At 39.4% G+C, this 22,603-nt stretch overlaps 1 protein-coding gene across 1 annotated transcript in view; it reads left to right on the forward strand.

Moving 5' to 3' along the window:
- trpm4a (transient receptor potential cation channel, subfamily M, member 4a) overlaps positions 1–22,603 on the forward strand; it is a 119,309-nt gene that overhangs the window by 811 nt on the left and 95,895 nt on the right. Inside the window, exons 2-3 of the mRNA XM_061973798.2 lie at positions 6,603–6,745; positions 20,159–20,220. Of these exons, the coding sequence (XP_061829782.1) occupies positions 6,680–6,745; positions 20,159–20,220 (128 nt within the window). The 5' untranslated portion in view covers positions 6,603–6,679. The remainder of the gene's footprint in view (positions 1–6,602; positions 6,746–20,158; positions 20,221–22,603) is intronic.

Below are 22,603 nucleotides of genomic sequence, written 5' to 3' on the forward strand. Positions count from 1 at the left end.
GGGCCAGTATTGCCGTCGATACGACTACTTTTTACTTTTAATATTCAAACTTATGATATGATTTTGCCGAAAATGAGCTGATAGTAATTATAATCAGATATTTTAGGCCAACCATAGTTGCAGTATTAATAGCAGTATTAATACTGCGGCGGTATCGCTCGGTTGGTAGAGTGGCCGTGCCAGCAACTTGAGGATTCCAGGTTCGATCCCCGCTTCCGCCATCCTAGTCACTGCCGTTGTGTCCTTGGGCAAGACACTTTACCCACCTGCTCCAATGCCACCCACGCTGGTTTAAATGTACAAACCCCGTTTCCATATGAGTTGGGAAATTGTGTTAGATGTAAATATAAACGGACTACAATGATTTGCAAATCATTTTCAACCCATATTCAGTTGAATATGCTACAAAGACAACATATTTGATGTTCAAACTGATAAAAAAAATTTTTTTGTTGCAAATAATCATTAACTTTAGAATTTGATGCCAGCAACACGTGACAAAGAAGTTGGGAAAGGTGGCAATAAATACTGATAAAGTTGAGGAATGCTCATCAAACACTTATTTGGAACATCCCACAGGTGTGCAGGCAAATTGGGAACAGGTGGGTGCCATGATTGGGTATAAAAGGAGATTCCATGAAATGCTCAGTCATTCACAAACAAGGATGGGGCGAGGGTCACCACTTTGTCATCAAATGCGTGAGCAAATTGTTGAACAGTTTAAGAAAAACCTTTCTCAACCAGCTATTGCAAGGAATTTAGGGATTTCACCATCTACGGTTCATATCATCAAAGGGTTCAGAGAATCTGGAGAAATCACTGCACGTAAGCAGCTAAGCCCGTGACCTTCGATCCCTCAGGCTGTACTGCATCAACAAGCGACATCAGTGTGTAAAGGATATCACCACATGGGCTCAGGAACACTTCAGAAACCCACTGTCAGTAACTACAGTTGGTCGCTACATCTGTAAGTGCAAGTTAAAACTCTCCTACGCAAGGCGAAAACCGTTTATCAACAACACCCAGAAACGCCGTCGGCTTCGCTGGGCCTGAGCTCATCTAAGATGGACTGATACAAAGTGGAAAAGTGTTCTGTGGTCTGACGAGTCCACATTTCAAATTGTTTTTGGAAACTGTGGACGTCGTGTCCTCCGGACCAAAGAGAAAAAGAACCATCCGGATTGTTATAGGCGCAAAGTTGAAAAGCCAGCATGTGTGATGGTATGGGGGTGTATTAGTGCCCAAGACATGGGTAACTTACACATCTGTGAAGGCGCCATTAATGCTGAAAGGTACATACAGGTTTTGGAGCAAAATATGTTGCCATCCAAGCAACGTTACCATGGACGCCCCTGCTTATTTCAGCAAGCCAATGCCAAGCCACGTGTTACATCAACGTGGCTTCATAGTAAAAGAGTGCGGGTACTAGACTGGCCTGCCTGTAGTCCAGACCTGTCTCCCATTGAAAATGTGTGGCACATTATGAAGCCTAAAATAGCACAACGGAGACCCCCGGACTGTTGAACAACTTAAGCTGTACATCAAGCAAGAATGGGAAAGAATTCCACCTGAGAAGCTTCAAAAATGTGTCTCCTCAGTTCCCAAACGTTTACTGAGTGTTGTTTAAAAGGAAAGGCCATGTAACACAGTGGTGAACATGCCCTTTCCCAACTACTTTGGCACGTGTTGCAGCCATGAAATTCTAAGTTAATTATTATTATGGCACTCCACCCTTTTCCGGGCGAGAACCATGGACTCGGACTTGGAGGTGCTGATTCTCATCCCAGTCGCTTCACACTCAGCTGCGAACTGATCCAGTGAGAGCTGAAGATCCTGGCCAGATGAAGCCATCAGGACCACATCATCTGCAAAAAGCAGAGACCTAATCCTGCAGCCACCAAACCAGATCCCCTCAACGCCTTGACTGCGCCTAGAAATTCTGTCCATAAAAGTTATGAACAGAATCGGTGACAAAGGGCAGCCTTGGCGGAGTCCAACCCTCACTGGAAACGTGTCCGACTTACTGCCGGCAATGCGGACCAAGCTCTGGCACTGATCATACAGGGAGCGGACTGCCACAATCAGACAGTCCGATACCCCATACTCTCTGAGCACTCCCCACAGGACTTCCCGAGGGACACGGTCGAATGCCTTCTCCAAGTCCACAAAAGACATGTAGACTGGTTGGGCAAACTCCCATGCACCCTCAAGGACCCTGCCGAGAGTATAGAGCTGGTCCACAGTTCCACGACCAGGACGAAAACCACACTGTTCCTCCTGAATCCGAGGTTCGACTATCCGGCGTAGCCTCCTCTCCAGTACACCTGAATAGACCTTACCGGGAAGGCTGAGGAGTGTGATCCCACGATAGTTAGAACACACCCTCCGGTTCCCCTTTTTAAAGAGAGGAACCACCACCCCGGTCTGCCAATCCAGTGGTACCGCCCCCGATGTCCACGCGATGCTGCAGATTCTTGTCAACCAATTAACCTATAAAGTGTACACTGTAAAAAAAAAAAAAAAAGCACAATTTACGGTACAACTGATTGCCAGGAATTTACCGTAAAACAAATGTTAGTGTCTCCGATCAGTCTATCCCCAGGGTCATGTCTTTGGAGATGGGATGACCCGGAATGAACATGCAAACTCCACCCAGAAAGAACCGAAAGCATTTATCGGCCGATAATATCGGACATCTCTAATATATATATATATATATATATATATATATATATATATATATATATATATATATATATATATATATATAATATAAATATATAGCTAGAATTCACTGCAATTCAAGTATTTATTATATATACATATATATATATATATATATATATATACATATATATATATATATATATATATATATATATATATATATATATATATATATATATATATATATATATATAATAAAATAAATATAAATATATATATATAATAAAATAAATATAAATATATAGCTAGAATTCACTGCAAGTCAAGTATTTATTATATGTATAAGAAATACCGTATTTTTTGGACTATAAGTCACAGTTTTTTTCATAGTTTGGCCGGGGGTGCGACTTATACTCAGGAGTGACTTATGTGTGAAATTATTAACACATAGGTGTAAAATATCAAATAATATTATTGATCTCATTCACGTAAGAGACTAGACGTATAAGATTTCATGGGATTTAGCGATTAGGAGTGACAGATTGTTTGGTAAACGTATAGCATGTTCTATATGTTATAGTTATTTGAATGACTCTTACCATAATATGTTACTGTCAGGCTTGGACGAAGGAAGGGACTCAGATGCAGAGATGGGATTCTAAATAAAGCTTTTATTTTGAAAAACTCTTTAAACCTCCAGAGCAGAGTAAATTTAAATACTATGAATCACAAAAATAGATAGCGAAACATTTTTCCAAAAAGGGAAAAACCGAAAATCACACCAAAAGGAGGAAATACAAAAATAAAGACAAATTATAATTAGCACCGTATCTGCTATCAAAAACTTTAACAAAAAAAACGCTCCAACAGAAGGAAGAAAATAATGACTATAAAAATTACTACTCTAATAAATGTAAACAAAAAAATCACTCAAAAACTTTGAGGAAAGATCATTAGGAAAAAATCATAACTCACCACTGCAGTTGAAAAAAGGCTAGATAACAAAAGTTAACTCAAAATTACAGCGTGGGATTTTCTGGAAACAAGGACGTAGACGTGGGACAAGGCAAGGCATGGACGTGAACATGAACATGGAACGCAAGACAGGCACGAAAGCTCGAGACAATCTGGCACAGAACAAGGGGAGGCATGGGCTTATAAAGAACATGAGGGTATTGGGAAACAGGTGGAAGCAATCAAGGGTCAGGAATGACGTCAGACTGGTGACACAAGAGGAAGGACCTGTGATCTGAAACAAGAGGAGTTGCTTTTCAAAATAAAACATGTAAATCACAAGACAGAAAAAACCAAGACAAGACTTCCCTCACCGCGGTGTGACAGTTACGTTAACATACCAGGCACGTTCTCAGTTGGTTATTTATGCCTCATATAACGTACACTTATTCAGCCTGTTGTTCACTATTCTTTATTTATTTTAAATTGCCTTTCAAATGTCTATTCTTGGTGTTGGCTTTTATCAAATACATTTCCCCCAAAAATGCGACTTATACTCCAGTGCGACTTATATATGTTTTTTTCCTTCTTTATTATGCATTTTCGGCCGGTGCGACTTATACTCCGGAGCGACTTATACTCCGAAAAATACGGTGCTTGAATTTCAGTGAATTCTAGCTATAAATACACCCCTCCCCATACTTGCCAACCTTGACACCTCCAATTTCGGGAGGTGGGGAGTGTGATCGGGGGTGGGGCGGGGGGCGTGGTTGGGGGCGTGGTTAAGATATATATATATAAGAAATACTTGACTTTCAGTGAATTCTAGCTATATATATATATATATATATATATATATATATATATATATATATATATATCAATAAATAAATAAAATAAATACTTGAATATCAGTGTTCATTTATTTACACATATACACACACACATAACACTCATCTACTCATTGTTGAGTTAAGGGTTGAATTGTCCATCCTTGTTCTATTCTCTGTCACTATTTCAGAACACACACATTATACAAATATACATTTTAAAATCAATAAGAAAACGGGAGCTCTAATTTGGGAGTCTGAATTAGGATCAGAAGTTCCTATATAAACATTGAGCATTCACGTCGCCTTTTTGTATTGATTACTGCAGCTGTGCACTGGATTCATTCACAAATACAAACTACAACTCACAAACACTTTAGAGTTAGGCTCCACCATCAGAATGTGTACTTAAACTTATAAAGATCACATGGATATTATTCAGTGAGTTGATTCACCAAAACTAACCTGTTATACAGGACGAAAAAGCACACAGGACGTTTCAATTGTTCACAGACTGGTCGCGCTCATCAGAATGACAAGACACTTCCGGTCTGCAGGTGATAGCATTTAATTGGGAAGAAATGCCCTACTGCCCCCTACTGACCAATGTGAATACTGATAAATGTGTAATGACAGCTACAAAAACGAATTCAAACCACAAAATAAAATAAATAAATCAACACAAAAATGTGACACATTATGGGTGGGTCACATATGCATGTACAGTAGATGGCAGTATTGCCCTGTTTAAAAGTGTCACAACATTGCTGTTTACGGCAGACGAACTGCTTTACGGTAGACCAAAACTTGACTGCTGTTGTTGCGTGTTGTTACCGCGCTTGGAGGACGTTAATGAAACTGCCTAACAATAAACCCACATAAGAAACCAAGAACTCGCCCTCGATCATTAGCTGTTCATATTGTGGGAAAGCGGACGAGTGAACAGGCTGTCAACACGTCACTCAGGTCCGCATGGAGCTGGAGGGGGCGTGGCCTCCAGCTCCGCCTGAATTTCGGGAGATTTTCGGGAGAAAATTTGTCCCGGGAGGTTTTCGGGAGAGGCGCTGAATTTCGGGAGTCTCCCGGAAAATCCGGGAGGGTTGGCAAGTATGCCCCTCCCCCCCATAATATCCCGAATTCGGAGGTCTCAAGGTTGGCAAGAATGATTGTTAACCAAAAGTTAACTAGGCTAATGCTGTTTTTTATGAATTATAACCATAGTAATTTAGGTTATCTACCGTTTTTTTGGTTTGCATGAATCCACTGCATTTACTACTGTGAAAAATTATTTGAGATTTTCCGATGTTTCACTGTTGCTATTCAACAATTGCTTTCCGTAGTTTTTACGACCATTTTTAACAGTCTATACCAGGGGTCGGCAACCCGCGGCTCTAGAGCCGCATGCGGCTCTTTAGCGCCGCCCTAGTGGCTCTCTGGAGCTTTTTCAGAAATGTACGAAAAATGGAAAAAGATGAGGGGAAAACAATCTAATTTTTGTTTTAATATGGTTTCTGTAGGAGGACAAACATGACACAAACCTCCCTAATTGTTATAAAGCACACTGTTTATATTAAACATGCTTCACTGATTCGAGTATTTGGCGAGCGCCGTTTTGTCCTACTAATTGTGGCGGTCCTTGAACTCACCGTAGTTTGTTTACATGTATAACTTTCTAGGACGTGTTTTATGCCACTTCTTTTTCTGTCTCATTTTGTCCACCAAACTTTTAAGGTTGTGCATGAAAGGTGAGTTTTGTTGATGTTATTGACTTGTTGGAGTGCTAATCAGACATATTTGGTCACTGCCTGACTGCAAGCTAATCGATGCTAACATGCTATTTAGGCTAGCTATATGTACATATTGCATCATAATGCCTCATTTGTAGCTATATTTGAGGTCATTTAGTTTCCTTTAAGTCCTCTTAATTCAATTTATATCTCATGACACACTATCTGTATGTAATATGGCTTTTAATTTTTTGCGGCTCCAGACAGATTTTTTTTTTTGTATTTTTGGTCCAATATGGCTCTTTCAACATTTTGGGTTGCCGACCCCTGGTCTATACCAACAATGTAGAACAACAAAATAAAACGCATTTGTGAAAACCTGCCTAACCCATTGTGCTACTGACTATGCTTGGTATCGACACAGTCAATACAGTATCTGGGTCGTTCCGCCCAACCCTTTTAAGCGGCGAGTCCGGCAGGCGCTTCATCAGAGAAGGCAGGATGAAGGCGGCGGAGAAGCAGAAAGAAGTTCTTGTCAAGTCTCCGAGTAAGAAAGAGAAGGATAAGGTATGTGAGAGCATTTTTTTTTGACAACGTCGCTGCCTTGTGTCACCTCCAGACTAAAACAGAGACTTGTCCAGCACAAATCCTGCATTTTCACATCCTGTCAAATGATTTCTAGAAGTCATGAAGCAGTAAACCAACATGTTGTTTCGTACGCATTGGCATACTAACACAGTAAAGAGTAACCTTAAAAATCATTACTAAGACTCAAAACATGGTCGAGAATGACTAAGGCATTTACTTGAATACAAAATGCTAGTCATATAAGTTATTGTTGCATCAGTGGTAATACATTAGTAGTATCAAGGTAAAGAATGAGTACTTTGTGTGTAAAGAAAAGAGAGCTCAAGGCGGCGACAGTGAAACAGGTCAAACCAGTCAGTCGTCACTCATTAAATACGCTTAACAACTTTTCTATTAAGGACACACAACTTGCTTCAACTTGAAAGACCTTAAGGCCGTCTGATTGCCGCAAATTTGCCACCTTCGTGTACACAACAAAATTAAATCAGGCCATTGACCATGAATTGGGATTAGAAGCACACGATTTAGTTATATGACCCAATCCAAACAACCTTCCCTAGTCATGGCGCTAAAAAAAATAAATGCAACTTACACCAAAAAAAGTCAACACACATTGTCACCCATAACACAACCTGCTCACTGAACTTAGTGGACATTATAAACATGTCCAATCCATCCGTTTTCTACCGCGTGTCCCTTTTGGGGTCGTGGGGGGTTGCTGGAGTCTATTTCAGCTGCATTCGGGCTTCACACTCACATTCACACACTAGGGCCAATTTAGTGTTGCCCATCAACCTATCCCCAGGTGCATGTCCAATCACTACACATAATTCAAAATTATACCCATTTAAATTAACGACAATGCATGATGGGGGAAAAATGCAAAACACTCTTTCCACACTTATCCATGTAGGATAGGATAGGATAGGTCTTTATTGTCATTGCACAAGTACAACAAAACTTTGTTTTCAGCATAAACCCGTTCAAGATTAGACAAACAAACAGTGTACAGGGTTACAGAACAGGAACGCGGATGGGTCGCCACAAGGCGCCCTGTAAAAGATGGAGAAAAAGGTAAAACGCTGGGGACGGATGAGTAAAAAAATACAATCTAGACCATACTTGCCAACCTTGAGACCTCCGATTTCGGGAGGTGGGGGGTGGGGCGGGGCGTGGTTGGGGGTGGGGCGGGGGGCGTGGTTGGGGGAATGGTTACGATATATATATATATATATATATATATATATATATATATATATATATATATATATATATATATATATATATATATATATATAAGAAATACTTGACTTTCAGTGAATTCTAGCTATATATATATATATATATATATATATATATATATATATATATATATATATATATTATTATTACATATATATATATAATGTGTATATATATAAATAAATAAAAGAAATACTTGAATTTCAGTGTTCATGTATTTACATATATACACACACATAACACTCATCTACTCATTGTTGAGTTAAGGGTTGAATTGTCCATCCTTGTTCTATTCTCTGTCACTATTTCAGAACACACACATTATACAAATATACATTATAAAATCAATAAGAAAACGGGAGCTCTAATTTGGGAGTCTGAATTAGGATCAGAAGTTCCTATATAAACATTGCGCACTCACGTCGCCTTTTTGTATTGATTACTGCAGCTGTGCACTGGATTCATTCACAAATACAAACTACAACTCACAAACACTTTAGAGTTAGGCTCCACCATCAGAATGTGTACTTAAACTTATAAAGATCACATGGATATTATTCAGTGAGTTAATTCACCAAAACTAACTTGTTATACAGGAGGAAAAAGCACACAGGATGTTTCAATTGTTCACAGACTGGTCGCGCTCATCAGAATGACAAGACACTTCCGGTCTGCAGGTGATAGCATTCAATTGGGAAGAAACGCCCTACTGCCCCCTACTGACCAATGTGAATACTGATAAATGTGTAATGACAGCTCCAAAAACGAATTCAAACCACAAAATAAAATAAATAAATCAACACAAAAATGTGACACATTATGGGTGGGTCACATATGCATGTACAGTAAATGGCAGTATTGTCCTGTTTAAAAGTGTCACAACATTGCTGTTTACGGCAGACGAACTGCTTTACGGCAGACGAAAACTGGACTGCTGTTGTTGTGTGTTGTTACCGCACTGGGAGGACGTTAATGAAACTGCCTAACAGTAAACCCACATAAGAAACCAAGAACTCGCCCTCGATCATTAGCTGCTTATATTGTGGGAAAGCGGACGTGTGAACAGGCTGTCAACACGTCACTCAGGTCCGCATGGAGCTGGAGGGGGCGTGGCCTCCAGCTCCGCCTGAATTTCGGGAGATTTTTGGGAGAAAATGTGTCCCGGGAGGTTTTCGGGAGAGGCGCTGAATTTCGGGAGTCTCCCGGAAAATCCAGGAGGGTTGGCAAGTATGATCTAGACTGGGCTCCGAAGCGGGCCCAGTCTGGAGTGGGAAAAAACCTCCATAGCAAAGCACATATACATATTACAACATACATCTCGAGATATCTAGCAACAGAGGGAAGGGAGTGCGGGGTCATGGTGGTAGGCTGCAGCTCTCAGGCGCTGACCATCCTTTCATCACCCCTATGGGATTTGCGTCAAAGGCGTTGGGTTAGTGGGTATGTGTATGTATGTGTGTGGCGTGTATTTTTGTGGATGCATGTTTGTGTGAAAGCCTGCAGTGTGTCTCTGTTCCGCGGCCTTGATGTTCGTGCAGTCGCTAGTCCAAAGTCAACAACAACAGGTGTGTGTCCATGAGAGACAAGAAGGGAGTTTGTTGTGTCTTCGCTGCACTGTCCTTCAGGAGAGTCTCTAAGCCAGGGAAACAATCCAAGTTAGAATGTTTTGTATACAAGTGAAAATAAAATTTGCTTTTCACTCTAAATTGTCTACGACTGGTCCTCAAAATCCTGCGGGGCAGACAGTCCGATGTGATCTAAAATCACAAGAGTGTCCACATGTTTGGCGCATTTTAATTGGTTGATATTTCTGATTGATTACAAAACTTAAGGGAGGTCGTTACGGAAGTAAAAAAAAGGTAAAAGTCGAACTTTCACATATCTTTAATATCTAATTAGGTTAATTATGAATTATATATGCATTACACTAATATAATATGTACTCGTGTATATGTATAGTCTATATATCAGACCTGGGCAAATTAAGGCCCGGGGGCCCGCATGCGGCCCGTTAAGCTTTTCAATCTGGCCCGCCGGATATTCCCCCAAATTTTTTTTTAGATCTTTAAGATGGAAACTGGTGCGTCGACCAGCTCTTCCTCCCAGGGAATCTAAGTTACTGGTCAATCCCAAGTTCTTTCGATGACATATATGCTGAGTAAGAAGGACCATCAAGACAGAATTAGAATATTATCACGTTTTACAGAAATTTCAGGAGATCAGCCCACACCAATACATTCATATCGGCTACTCGAGTTGATCTCTCATTCAAACGGAAAAAACTACTCTTTAAAGAAGAAACGTCACAACCTGACATTGAATAAACGTTGTCAAAAAGCATGTTGTTTCAACGTTGTATTCGCGTTGTAAAATGACCAAAATTCAATGGTCAAATCAACTTTAAAATTAACACTGGCAATCAAAGAGAAGTTCACTAATGGGAAAACAACACTGTAAAAATAAGGTTATTGCAACTTTTCCCTATAGGCGATCAAGGGAATGTAGTCAAATGCCCATCCCAAACGGACAAATACCAGATCCGGGATTTTCACCTCCCGTTGGTGAGAGGGGGGGGGTATGTGGAATTAAATTATGGAATGGATTAACCAAAGAAATCAAACAAAGCACCAATTTGACCCAGTTTAAGAGACTGTTCAAACTACAAGTGTTCACAAAGAATTATGATGAACATCTTGAACACCTTTTTAAAATTTTATTATTGGGACTATGATAATTTATGTATTTAATATTTGTTTACTTACTATGGTATATTATTTGTCGATTATTTATTTGTTCACTGTTCTGTTACAGAGAACAAGAAAATAGGATAAAATTGCTATGGTATGAAAAGGGGTAGGATTAAATAAGCTCAGCTTCTTCCTTCTCCTTTTCGGACATGCTGTAATGAAACAACTGGAAATGCATTACATTGTATCGTTTGCATCTTTATTAAAGCGCACAACAGTGACTTCCCCTCCTTTTCCCTTCCAATCAACAGTCAGGACACATTCAATGACTCTCAAACTGTCGGAAAATACAACTTTTAAGCAAAAATTTGCAACTGGTATTTAAACGGGAACTGCATTTTTTTTTTTTTTTTTTTTTAAATTTTGCCTATGGTCCACTCATCAATGAGTCCCAAGAAGACAACATTATTTTTTTTTTTCAGTCAAATTTGTAAACATGGGCTTGTTCTAAGTGGCTACCAATGCAGCTAATGGGAGCAATCAATTCTACCTCTAAATAACTTTAAAAATGCATTAAAAAACGTTAACAATACTTAATTTACATTCCGTAACCTGTATAATAACCAGTGTTGGGACTAACGCGTTACAAAGTACTTTACTTTCAGCGGTAAACAGTAATCTAACGCAGTATTTTTTTATATTCAGTAACTCAGTTACCGTTACTACATGATGCGTTACTGCGTTATTTTACGTTATTTTTTATGTAGTATCGGCTCGAAACTGAGAAGATCTGAGTGTGTTTTATTGGAGAGCTGCGGAAGAGGCGACAAGGAAGAGGCGCCCTGTGTGTGTGTATGTGTGTGTGTGGGAGTGGGCGTGTCTGTGTTTACTAACAAGACGTCATGGCGAAGCCCGAAGCCGAGTTTCTTAACATGGAGATATTCTCACTACTTTTCTTTTGTCGACCACAAAGAAAAGAACATTTTAGTTAAATGTAAGTTGTGTTTTGGATCAAAGATCCTATCCTGGCGATTCAAATCTGCTGAAACAGCTACAAAAGCAACATGCTTCGACAAAGCTAGTAAAGAGAGACACACTTCACCTCCTAAGCAACAGCGGCTGGATTTTAACGAGGCACTGCGCACTGAAGGTACACACTCTGTCAATTCTCTTATATACTCTTTCATTCTAGACTTCTAGAGTGTTTGATTGACACATCACTCTAAATGTATAGACTATAAAGTTCACAAACATAAAGAGGGATGCTAGTGGGCCAGGCCAATTTTTCCTTATCTCTAAACTAAAACTGGGGAAATATGTAGAGTGTTCTGGGCTTCAGACATGATTTTATTTCAGAATTCCTTGAGAGAGAGAAAACGCCCGGTTAGGCTTTGTGTATGTAGTGTGTGCCTTCCTTGGTTTACAGCTATGTTGTTATTATGCTGTTTGTTACTTATGTATGTTATGTTGCAGCTATTTCAAATAGTTATGTCAATTTGTTCTGGCCTGAAACAAATTGGCCCTTTGAAACATATCTTTGTCTTTGTGTGTTGTATGTAGACCACATTGCTTAGCAGAGTTCAGTCAAGTTGATCAACACATTGTATTATTCTCCAGTGCAATAACAGTACTGAAATTAAGGCTAAAAGGGCATTAAAGGGGGCCTTAAAAAAATAAAAAAATAAAAATAAATAAATATAAGTAACTAAATAGTTACTTTTCACAGTAACGCATTACTTTTTGGTCTAAGTAACTGAGTTACTTTTGAAATAAAGTAACTAGTAACTGTAACTAGTTTCTGGTTTTCAGTAACTAACCCAACACTGATAATAACCAATTTCTTATTAAAAGAGCAAAAACTGTATTTCTAGCGTAGTAACACATCGGCATGCTTCGGTATTAGCCGTAAAAGCTAGCTACAGAAATAGATAAGCTAACTTCAACGTCGGCACAAAACAATTTTGAGTTTGTAATGCACAACACTGCAGTAAGACACCAATCTGTACTGACTGAAGAACATGAACAATCATATTACAGTATCTGTAAAGTATTAACCCACATCTCATGTTTTGTTTGTACACAACTAGCCAGACAGCGTTTGTATTTATAATAACATGCATGACGTGCTGTGTCTCATGAACAACATTAGTTTTCCCCCGATTTATCTTGGTAAGCATTCCATGTTTCAATAACTCGGCTTCAAATTCCACATTTACAGCTTCCAGTCTCTCAGCTTCGGTCTGCTCCAACGTCTCACCCTTCTTTTGTGCTTGTTTTCTATAACCAGCAGTTCATCCTCCGTATGTTCAGCTTCAAAAAGATAAGGTTGTGAATCCTCATTTGTCCAAAAATAGTGGTCTTTGTCGTCTGTTACCAAATTGACCATGATTAGTACCCACTCGTGTTTGATTCCGGAAGTAAGAACGCACTTTTGGGGCCAGAAGTCGGAAGTGAGCTGCTATGGAAACAGAAATAAACGCGCTAAAAAATCAGTCAATGATTAAAATGACCAAAATACGGTAAATATTGTACATATTACATATTTTTATGAAGGTGTATGTTACTACATTATATATATACTTGCAGTGTGTATATTGTACATATTACATATTGTTATGAAGGTGTCTGTTACTACATTATATATATACTTGCAGTGTGTATATTGTACATATTACATATTGTTATGAAGGTGTCTGTTACTACATTATATATATACTTGCATTATGTATATTGTACATATTACATATTGTTAAGAAGGTGTCTGTTACTACATTATATATATACTTGCAGTAGTGTGTATATTGTACATATTACATATTGTTATGAAGGTGTCTGTTACTACATTATATATATAGACTTGCAGTGTGTATATTGTACATATTACATATTGTTATGAAGGTGTCTGTTACTACATTATATATAGACTTGCAGTGTGTATATTGTACATATTACATATTGTTATGAAGGTGTCTGTTACTACATTATATATATACTTGCAGTGTGTATATTGTACTTATTACATAGTGTTATGAAGGTGTATATTACTACATTATATATAGACTTGCAGTGTGTATATTGTACACATTACATATTGTTATGAAGGTGTCTGTTATTACATTATATTAGTTCTTGTCTTGCGCTCCTATTTTGTTGTTGATTGTCATGTCATGTGTAAGTCTTTGCTGTCGTCCAGCATTCTGTTTTTGTTTACTTTGCAGCCAGTTCAGTTTTTGTTCCGTTTTGCATAGCCTTCCCTAAGCTTTAATGCCTTTTGTTTATTTTTGCTTTAAGCATTAGATACCTTTTTACCTGCACACTGCCTACCGCTGTCGTCTGCATATTGTGATCACGACAAACCATGTTCCCGACATCTACAAAGCAATTAGCTACCTGCTGCCACCTACTGATATGGAAGAGTATTACACGATTACTGAGCCGAGCTCTTCACAGCACAGACAATAATTACTGGTTTGCAAAAAATATTTTTAACACAATTAGGTGAAATTACATAATTACATAAAACACTGGACTAGAGTATACAAATGAGTTTTAAGATGGGACTTAAATGCTTCTACTGAGGTAGCATCTCTAACTGTTACCAGGAGGGCATTCCATAGTACTGGAGCCCCAATAGAAAACACTCTATAGCCCGCAGACTTCCGAGCGATCTTTATCATCTTAAAAATCTAAAAAAAAAAAAAAAGACATATGTGTTCTTGTCTCTCATAATGATTGTGAACGATAGGCAGCGTTCCAAAATCAGTGCAGTTCCCCTTTCAAGTTGACATTTCCGCCACACCATTGTTAAAAAAAAAAAGTCCATCTACGTGAGTGGAGTTTACATAAAAACTGTTATGCAGATTTCGTCCAGGGCAGGAAAAAAACGACCACAGAACAACTCTGTTCATCAATATAGTGATATCTATATTAAATGTGCCATGATGTACAGTACAGGCCAAAAGTTTGGACACACCTTCTCATTAAATGGGTTTTCTTTTTTTTCATGACTATTTACATCAGGGGTCCCCAAACTACGGGCCCCCCAGCATCCAAAATCCGGCCCACAGGAAATCCCAAGTAAAAAAAAAAAAGTTTTTTAATTTTTTAATTTTTATTTTATTTTATTTTTTATTTTTATTTTTTAAATCTTTCCTTTCTAATCCATTTTCTACCGCTTGTTACTCTTGGTGTCTCCTAGCCGCTCAGGCAAATCATATTGTCTAAAAATGAATTTTCCCATCGATAACATGACAATTAGAGATGTCCGATAATATCGGCCGATAAATGCGTTAAAATGTAATATCGGAAATTATCAGTATTGGTTTTTTTTTATTATCGGTATCATTTTTTTTTCTTTTTTTTTTTTTTCTTATTAAATCAACATAAAAAACACAAGATACCCTTTCAATTAGTGCACCAACCCCCCAAAAAAACCCTCCCCATTTCTGTTATTAATATTCTGGTTCCTACATTATATATCAATATATATCAATACAGTCTGCAAGGGATACAGTCCGTAAGCACACATGATTGTGCGTGCTGCTGGTCCACTAATAGTACTAACCTTTAACAGTTAATTTTGCTCATTTTCATTCATTACTAGTTTCTATGTAACTGTTTTTGTATTGTTTTACTTTCTTTTTTATTCAAGAAAATGTTTTTAATTTATTTATCTTATTTTATTTTATTAATATTTTAAAAAAGTACATTATCTTCACCATACCTGGTTGTCCAAATTAGGCATAATAATGTGTTAATTCTACGACTGTGTAAATCAGTATCGGTTGATATCGGTATGGTTAATTAAAGAGTTGGACAATATCGGAATATCGGATATCGGCAAAAAGCCATTATCGGACATCCCTAGTGACAATGTTAAATGTTGATGAACATCAATGTTAATTTATGTTAAATGACAAAACAGATTATAAAGACAATGTAAGTATGTGTATATATATATATATATATATATATATATATATATTTTATTTTTTTTAAACCAATGCGGCCCCCGAGTCAAAAAGTTTGGAGACCCCTGATTTACATTGTAGATTGTCACTGAAGGCATCAAAACTATGAATGAACACATGTACTTATGTACTTAACAAAAAAAGGTGAAATAACCGAAAACATGCTGTATATTCTAGTTTCTTCAAAATAGCCACCCTTTTCTCTGATTACTGTTTTGCACACTCTTGGCATTCTCTCCATGCGCTTCAAGAGGTAGTCACCTGAAATGGGTTTCACTTCACAGGTGTCATAGTTTTGATGCCTTCAGTGACAATCTACAATGTAAATAGTCATGAAAATAAAGAAAAGGCATTGAAATGAGAAGGTATGTCCAAAATATTGTTTTTCATGGACTGTGTACTTGTATTGTTTGTCTGGGTGGAGGTCCTGCTTTGGAAATAATTTGGACTTTATTGGACGCAGCCATCCACCAAGCTAAAACACCTGCACGCACTCACTGTCGCCGTTCCCTCGCCTCTCTCGCCCACTCACTCACTGGCGTCACTCACCTCACATGCTGTCATATCTTAAAGGGCCACACGCACACACACACATACGCTACTCTCATAACAACTAACAAGACATCATGGCGAAGCCAGAAGTCAAGTTTCTTAACATGGAGACATTCTCAATACTTTTCTTTTGTCGAGCACAAAGAAAATAACATTTTAGTTAAATGTAAGTTGTGTCTTGGATCAAAGATCCTATTTACTTAAAGTTAAAGTTAAGGTGCCATTATGTTGCAGCTATTTAAAATAGTTTTGTCAATTTTTTCTGGCCTGAAACAAATTGGCCCTTTGAAACATATCTTTGTCTTTGTGTGTTGTATGTAGACCACATTGCTTTCTGAGTTCAGTGATGCAAATGCATGTCAAGTTGATCAACACATTGTATTATTCTCCAGTGCAATAACAGTACTGAAACAATAAGCAACCATGGCAACCAAAACAAACAAAGCTTCACAAAAAACAGGAAGTCCAAAACCTACAGAACATAACAAAAACATGATCCGGACCACGAATCATGACAGAAAGAGACCTAAAATAGACAAATATTCAATATAGGTTTTAGAAAAGGTGCAATTTTTTTTAGCATTTTGTCATTAAAATGTTCCTTACTATCCAAAAGTAGAGACATGTTAGCCTTATGACACACATGCAAGAATCCACTTAATTAACCCTAAAAAGTACATTTGGAAATCTGCAACTGCTTCTCTTCCCTCTGCATTAGTTACTTTGTCTCGTCTTGTCTTAACTGTCTCGGAACTCTTTTTTTTTAGCACTGCTCTCAAAAATCTAAACAATAGAATTGATCAACTGGTCTCGGGACAAAATTGACAAGGTTTCCTCGACGAGAGGTTCGGATTCGGGTGAACCCGTCTGTTCTGACGAAACGTTTGTTGCCCGACATACCTGGAGAAGAAGAGGCAAATATAATCATTTAGTCAGTATTTGAGTCTGAATCGAGCAGGTTTGTGAGGTATGCGCAAACTGGCACGGTTACGCACAAATGGCCGTGAGAAGAAGGCGATGTCTTATTGGTATTTGACTTTATTGAATGGTCTCTTGGGAGAAGTGGAGGGTCGTGTGTCAGGTTCAAACACTGATGACATCTATTAAACAAGACAAGAAGCAAAGAATTAAACAGAGGCAGAATTCAATTTTGACTTAATTGAGGAGAAACGTGTCAACCTGTAACCTCTTACAGTGTCACCCACGCTCTTGTTATGTTTACTGAGAGGAGGTGACGGTTCAGACACCAGGGGGCAGTATATACAATAATTTATTATATATAATAAATATATATAATAATAAACAATACAACTAAACTATAGAAATAGAGTGTGTGACTAAAATACAAGAGTGTGTGTGTTGTAAGACTATGTGTGTAGATATCTGAAGTGTGTTACCAAGTGTTGATGAGAAAAAGGGCAGACAAGTCCAAAGAGGGCAAGGCAAAAGGGGTCCAAGATCAGCGAGGGGTCCGTGGGGCAGAGAGAGACGTCAGAGTCCAGGGGCGAGTGAGGAGTCGGGAAACGAAGAAGGCAGTCCAAAAACACCGGGGAAACAACGGGAGATCTCGAGGAGGGAAGACTCGGGAAGGCAGGTACACCATGAGAAAACTAAGTTCCCGCCATGATCCTTGGGTCCACTGGTCCTTTATTGATCTCGCCCTGATCAGTCGCAGGTGTGCAGATTGCCAGCGAGTGATTGCAGCTGGTGGCTGCAGCAGGGCGGAGACGTGCGCGGCGCGTTCCTGGATGTGCGCACCCGTGGGCGTGTCCCGAGGTGCGCACAGACGGAGCCTCCAAGTGTTCCCGCAGAGGAGGGAGAATCAGACTGCGCGTGCGCCGTAACAGCTCTGATGAAAAAGGTTTACGTCTCCTCCTTTATTTGGACACTCCCTGTTTACACAACATCTGCTTCCAAAGGAATGGGGAGTGTGTAAACAGTCATTGTTTTCGGTCACATTAACACAAAAGAAAAAGATGCCTCGGGCTTGGGCTGGTCCTGGATTCAGCTTGAGCAGGTCTTGGATGACAATAGATAACCCCCTCCCATCTCCTCCAATCGTACACAATGGAATTTTCCAAGCCTTTGCTTGGTGCAACAAAAACAGCCTCTTGTCTGTTCTTTGGGAACTCAGAACGGAACGTTTTTTGATCATTTATATACAATGTTTCTGACACGTGTGCCTGGCGACATCTGTCCATGCTATATGGAGAAAGCGTTGCCCACGGGTCTCTAAATCAAATCGTCACCCCAGGAATCGGAATCGGATCAAATCGTTTTGTGCCCAAAGATTCACACCCCTAATAAACAGGGGTCGTCTTAAGGGTGGTTTCTCTGTACTCTTTCCTCCTTTTTATTTAGCGCACATTGCCAGAACACAAATATATGTGTGTACTAGGCCTGTACGGTATACCGGGACTAGTATAGTACCGCGATACAAACAAATCATAATCGGTACTATACCACCTCTAAAAAGTACCGGTATTATTTACCGGTAAGTATTTTTTAGCATCACAAAATCTTTTCTCGTTTTTGAAAATGTATAATATGTTTATAAACTAAGGAAATACGTCCCCGGACACATGAAGACTTAAATGATGACCATTGTATGATCCTGTAACTACTTGGTATCGGATCGATACCCAAATTTGTGGTATCATGCAAAACTAAAGTAAAGCATCCAAACAACATAAGAATTAGTGATTATTACATTTTAACAGAAGTGTAGATAGAACATGTTAAAAGAGAAAGTAAGCAGATATTAACAGTAAATGAACAAGTAGATTAATAATCCATTTTTACAGCTTGTCCTTTACAATTTTGACTAAATAATAGAATGGAAAATGACACAATATGTTACTGCATATGTCAGCAGACAAATTAGGAGTCTTTGTTTGTTTCCTTACTACTAAAAGAAAAATTGTCTTGTATAGTCACTATTTTATTCAAGAATAAAATTGCAATTAGAAACATATGTTTAATGTACCGTAAGATTTTTTGTTAAAATAAAACAATTAATGTCATTTTTTGTGGTCCCTTTTATTTAGAAAAGTATTGAAAAATATCCAAATAAATTTTGGTACCGATACAGGGCCTTTGCGTGCCGGCCCAAACACACAATATCTACAGCTTTTCACACACACAAGTGAATGCAAGGCATACTTGGTCAACAGCCATACAGGTCACACTGAGGGTGGCCGTATAAACAACTTTAACACTGTTACAAATATGCGGCACACTGTGAACCCACACCAAACAAGAATGACAACATCCACACCGTAACACAACGTAAACACAACAGAACAAATACCCAGAACCCCTTGCAGCACTAACTCTTCCGGGACGCTACAATATACACCCCCCGCTATCCCCTACCCCCCCTCATCTTAACCCCGCCCCCCCAACCCCGCCCACTTCAACCTCCTCATGCTCTCTCAGGGAGAGCCTGTCCCAAATTCCAAGCTGCTGTTTTGAGGCATGTTAAAAAAAAATAATGCACTTTGTGACTTCAATAATAAATATGGCAGTGCCATGTTGGCACTTTTTTTTCCATAACTTGAGTTGATTTATTTAGGAAAACCTTGTTACATTGTTTAATGCATCCAGCGGGGCATCACAACAAAATTAGGCATAATAATGTGTTGATTCCACAACTGTATATATCGGTATCGGTTGATATCGGAATCGGTAATTAAGAGTTGGACAATATCGGATGTCGGCAAAAAAGCCATTATCGGACATCTCTAGTATCGGGACAACCCTCGTGTGTGCAGTTTAGGATATACAAATATTTGATACTATGAGGGCAAGCACAATTTACAAACAAACTCGAAAAGGCATGTTGAGTTTGGAGGTTGGCACATATGACTTAAACTTAACGTAACTTAACTTAACTGCAGATTGTAAATGTTCTTGCTAACAAAGACCAATCTTCTGCTCAGAGCTGGATCCCCAACATCATCAAGAAGCGAGTGTGCACCGCTTTTGTCGAAGACCCGTCCAGGTAAATATCTGCAAATATCAATGCAAAAGCAACTTTCATCACACTACAGTATGTCGTGATCATTTGTCTTTGACTAAGTGTTTGTTCTTGTTAAATGATCGGGTTTTGGGATTATCCAAAGTTTGGACCTTAGTTCTGAATAAGCAACCATTATTGTGATCGTCAACACTACTTGTTACTACCTACGCCAGAAGGTTATGTGTTATGAAAATGTGTAAAACCCTGAAGGCAAACCTAGGCTGTTTTAAGATTATCAGAAACTGCTTAAAGGCCTACTGAAAGCCACTACTACCGACCACGCAGTCTGATAGTTTATATATCAATGATGAAATCTTAACATTGCAACACATGCCAATACGGCCGGGTTAGCTTACTAAAGTGCAATTTTAAATTTCGCGTGAAATATCCTGCTGAAAACGTCTCGGTATGATGACGTCAGCGCGTGACGTCACGGATTGTAGAGGACATTACGGGACAGCATGGTGGCCAGCTATTAAGTCGTCTGTTTTCATCGCAAAATTCCACAGTATTCTGGACATCTGTGTTGGTGAATCTTTTGCAATTTGTTCAATGAACAATGGAGACAGCAAAGAAGAAAGCTGTAGGTGGGAAGTGGTGTATTGCGGGCGGCTGCAGCAACACAAACACAGCCGGTGTTTCATTGTTTACATTCCCGAAAGATGACAGTCAAGCTTTACCATTGGCCTGTGGAGAACTGGGACAACAGAGACTCTTACCAGGAAGACTATGAGTTGGATGCGCAGACGCGGTACCGTGAGTACGCATGCAGCTGCGGCTTCCAAACATTTGATCGCTTGCCCGTACGTGCGTGCCGCTATGTGCATGTCACGTACGTAGTTTTGGGGACTTTGGGGAAATATATGTGCTGTATGAACTTTGGGGAGGTGAACGGTACCTTGGACTGTGGGATTGAGTGTGTTGTGCAGGTTATATGGACGGGGGTGGGGAGGTGTTTGTTCATCATCATCATCAGCCGTTGTCAGTCCACTGCTGGACGAAAGCCTCAGCATGTTTCTGCCATAGTGAACGATCTCTAGCTGCTCCCTGCCACTGCACTGTTCTCTCTGGAACTGCTGAGGACTGGGGGCCGTCTTCCTGGCGTACTTTTCATGCTGGTTATTAGCCTACACCTTCCACGCTGACTTGGTGCGGGTTGGAAGGGGTATTTTATATCAGAGATCCTTCTCCTAGACTAATTGCCTTACTGGGCTGTTGAACTTAGTCTGTCCTGTTGGTTGTCCGCGCCCCAATTACCCAGGGACCCGCTCAGCTTTATGGCGCTGACCGACCGCCAGTCACAAGAGAAGGTGCAAACGGTTCTGTGTGTGCATTTTATAGACGTTAGTTGGGACTCACTAACCCCACACACAACCTCCCATCTCATGCCTGGATGTAGTTTAACGTCATAACCAGGACCAGGGTGTTTGTTATGCGGGATTAATTTGTGGCATTTTAAATATAAGCCTGGTTGTGTTGTGGCTAATAGAGTATATATATGTCTTGTGTTTATTTACTGTTTTAGTCATTCCCAGCTGAATATCAGGTCCCACCCGCCTCTCACAGCATCTTCCCTATCGGAATCGCTCCCACTGCCCTCTAGTCCTTCACTCTCACTTTCCTCATCCACAAACTTTTGACATTGCTCGGGTGGTAGATCTGGTACTACTTTGCAGCCTTGCAGAGCATTTGGGGAGCAGAGTTATCCAAGCATTTAAAAACCAGTTTGACTGTGTATAACAAAACAAAAATTGGTAAAACTTAAAATATTGTATTTGGTTCAAATTTGGCAATGATGATATCGTATACTCTTCTTGTCTAGGACTTTCAAGGCGCGGTTCTAAAGACACTCATTGGTCTTGATTGATGACGGGTGTGCCTGGGACCATGTAGTTAAGCCATAAGATATGTGTGAAAGAATCATTGAATTCATAAAAGTAAGAGTAAGAGAGTTAAAGGCCTACTGAAATGCGATTTTCTTATTTAAACGGGGATAGCAGGTCCATTCTATGTGTCATACTTGATCATTTCGCGATATTGCCATATTTTTGCTGAAAGGATTTAGTAGAGGACATCGACGATAAAGTTCGCAACTTTTGGTCGCTGATAAAAAAGCTTTGCCTCTACCAGAAGTAGCAGACGAGTAGCGTGACGTCACAGGTTGTGGAGCTCCTCACATCTGCACATTGTTTACAATCATGGCCACCAGCAGCGAGAGCGATTCGGACCGAGAAAGCGACGATTTCCCCATTAATTTGAGCGAGGATGAAAGATTTGTGGATGAGGAAAGTGAGAGTGAAGGACTAGAGGGCAGTGGGAGCGATTCAGATAGGGAAGATGCTGTGAGAGGCGAGTGGGACCGGAT

The sequence above is a fragment of the Nerophis lumbriciformis genome, linkage group LG22 (assembly GCF_033978685.3).
Source record: "Nerophis lumbriciformis linkage group LG22, RoL_Nlum_v2.1, whole genome shotgun sequence".
NCBI classification, from domain to species: domain Eukaryota; kingdom Metazoa; phylum Chordata; class Actinopteri; order Syngnathiformes; family Syngnathidae; genus Nerophis; species Nerophis lumbriciformis.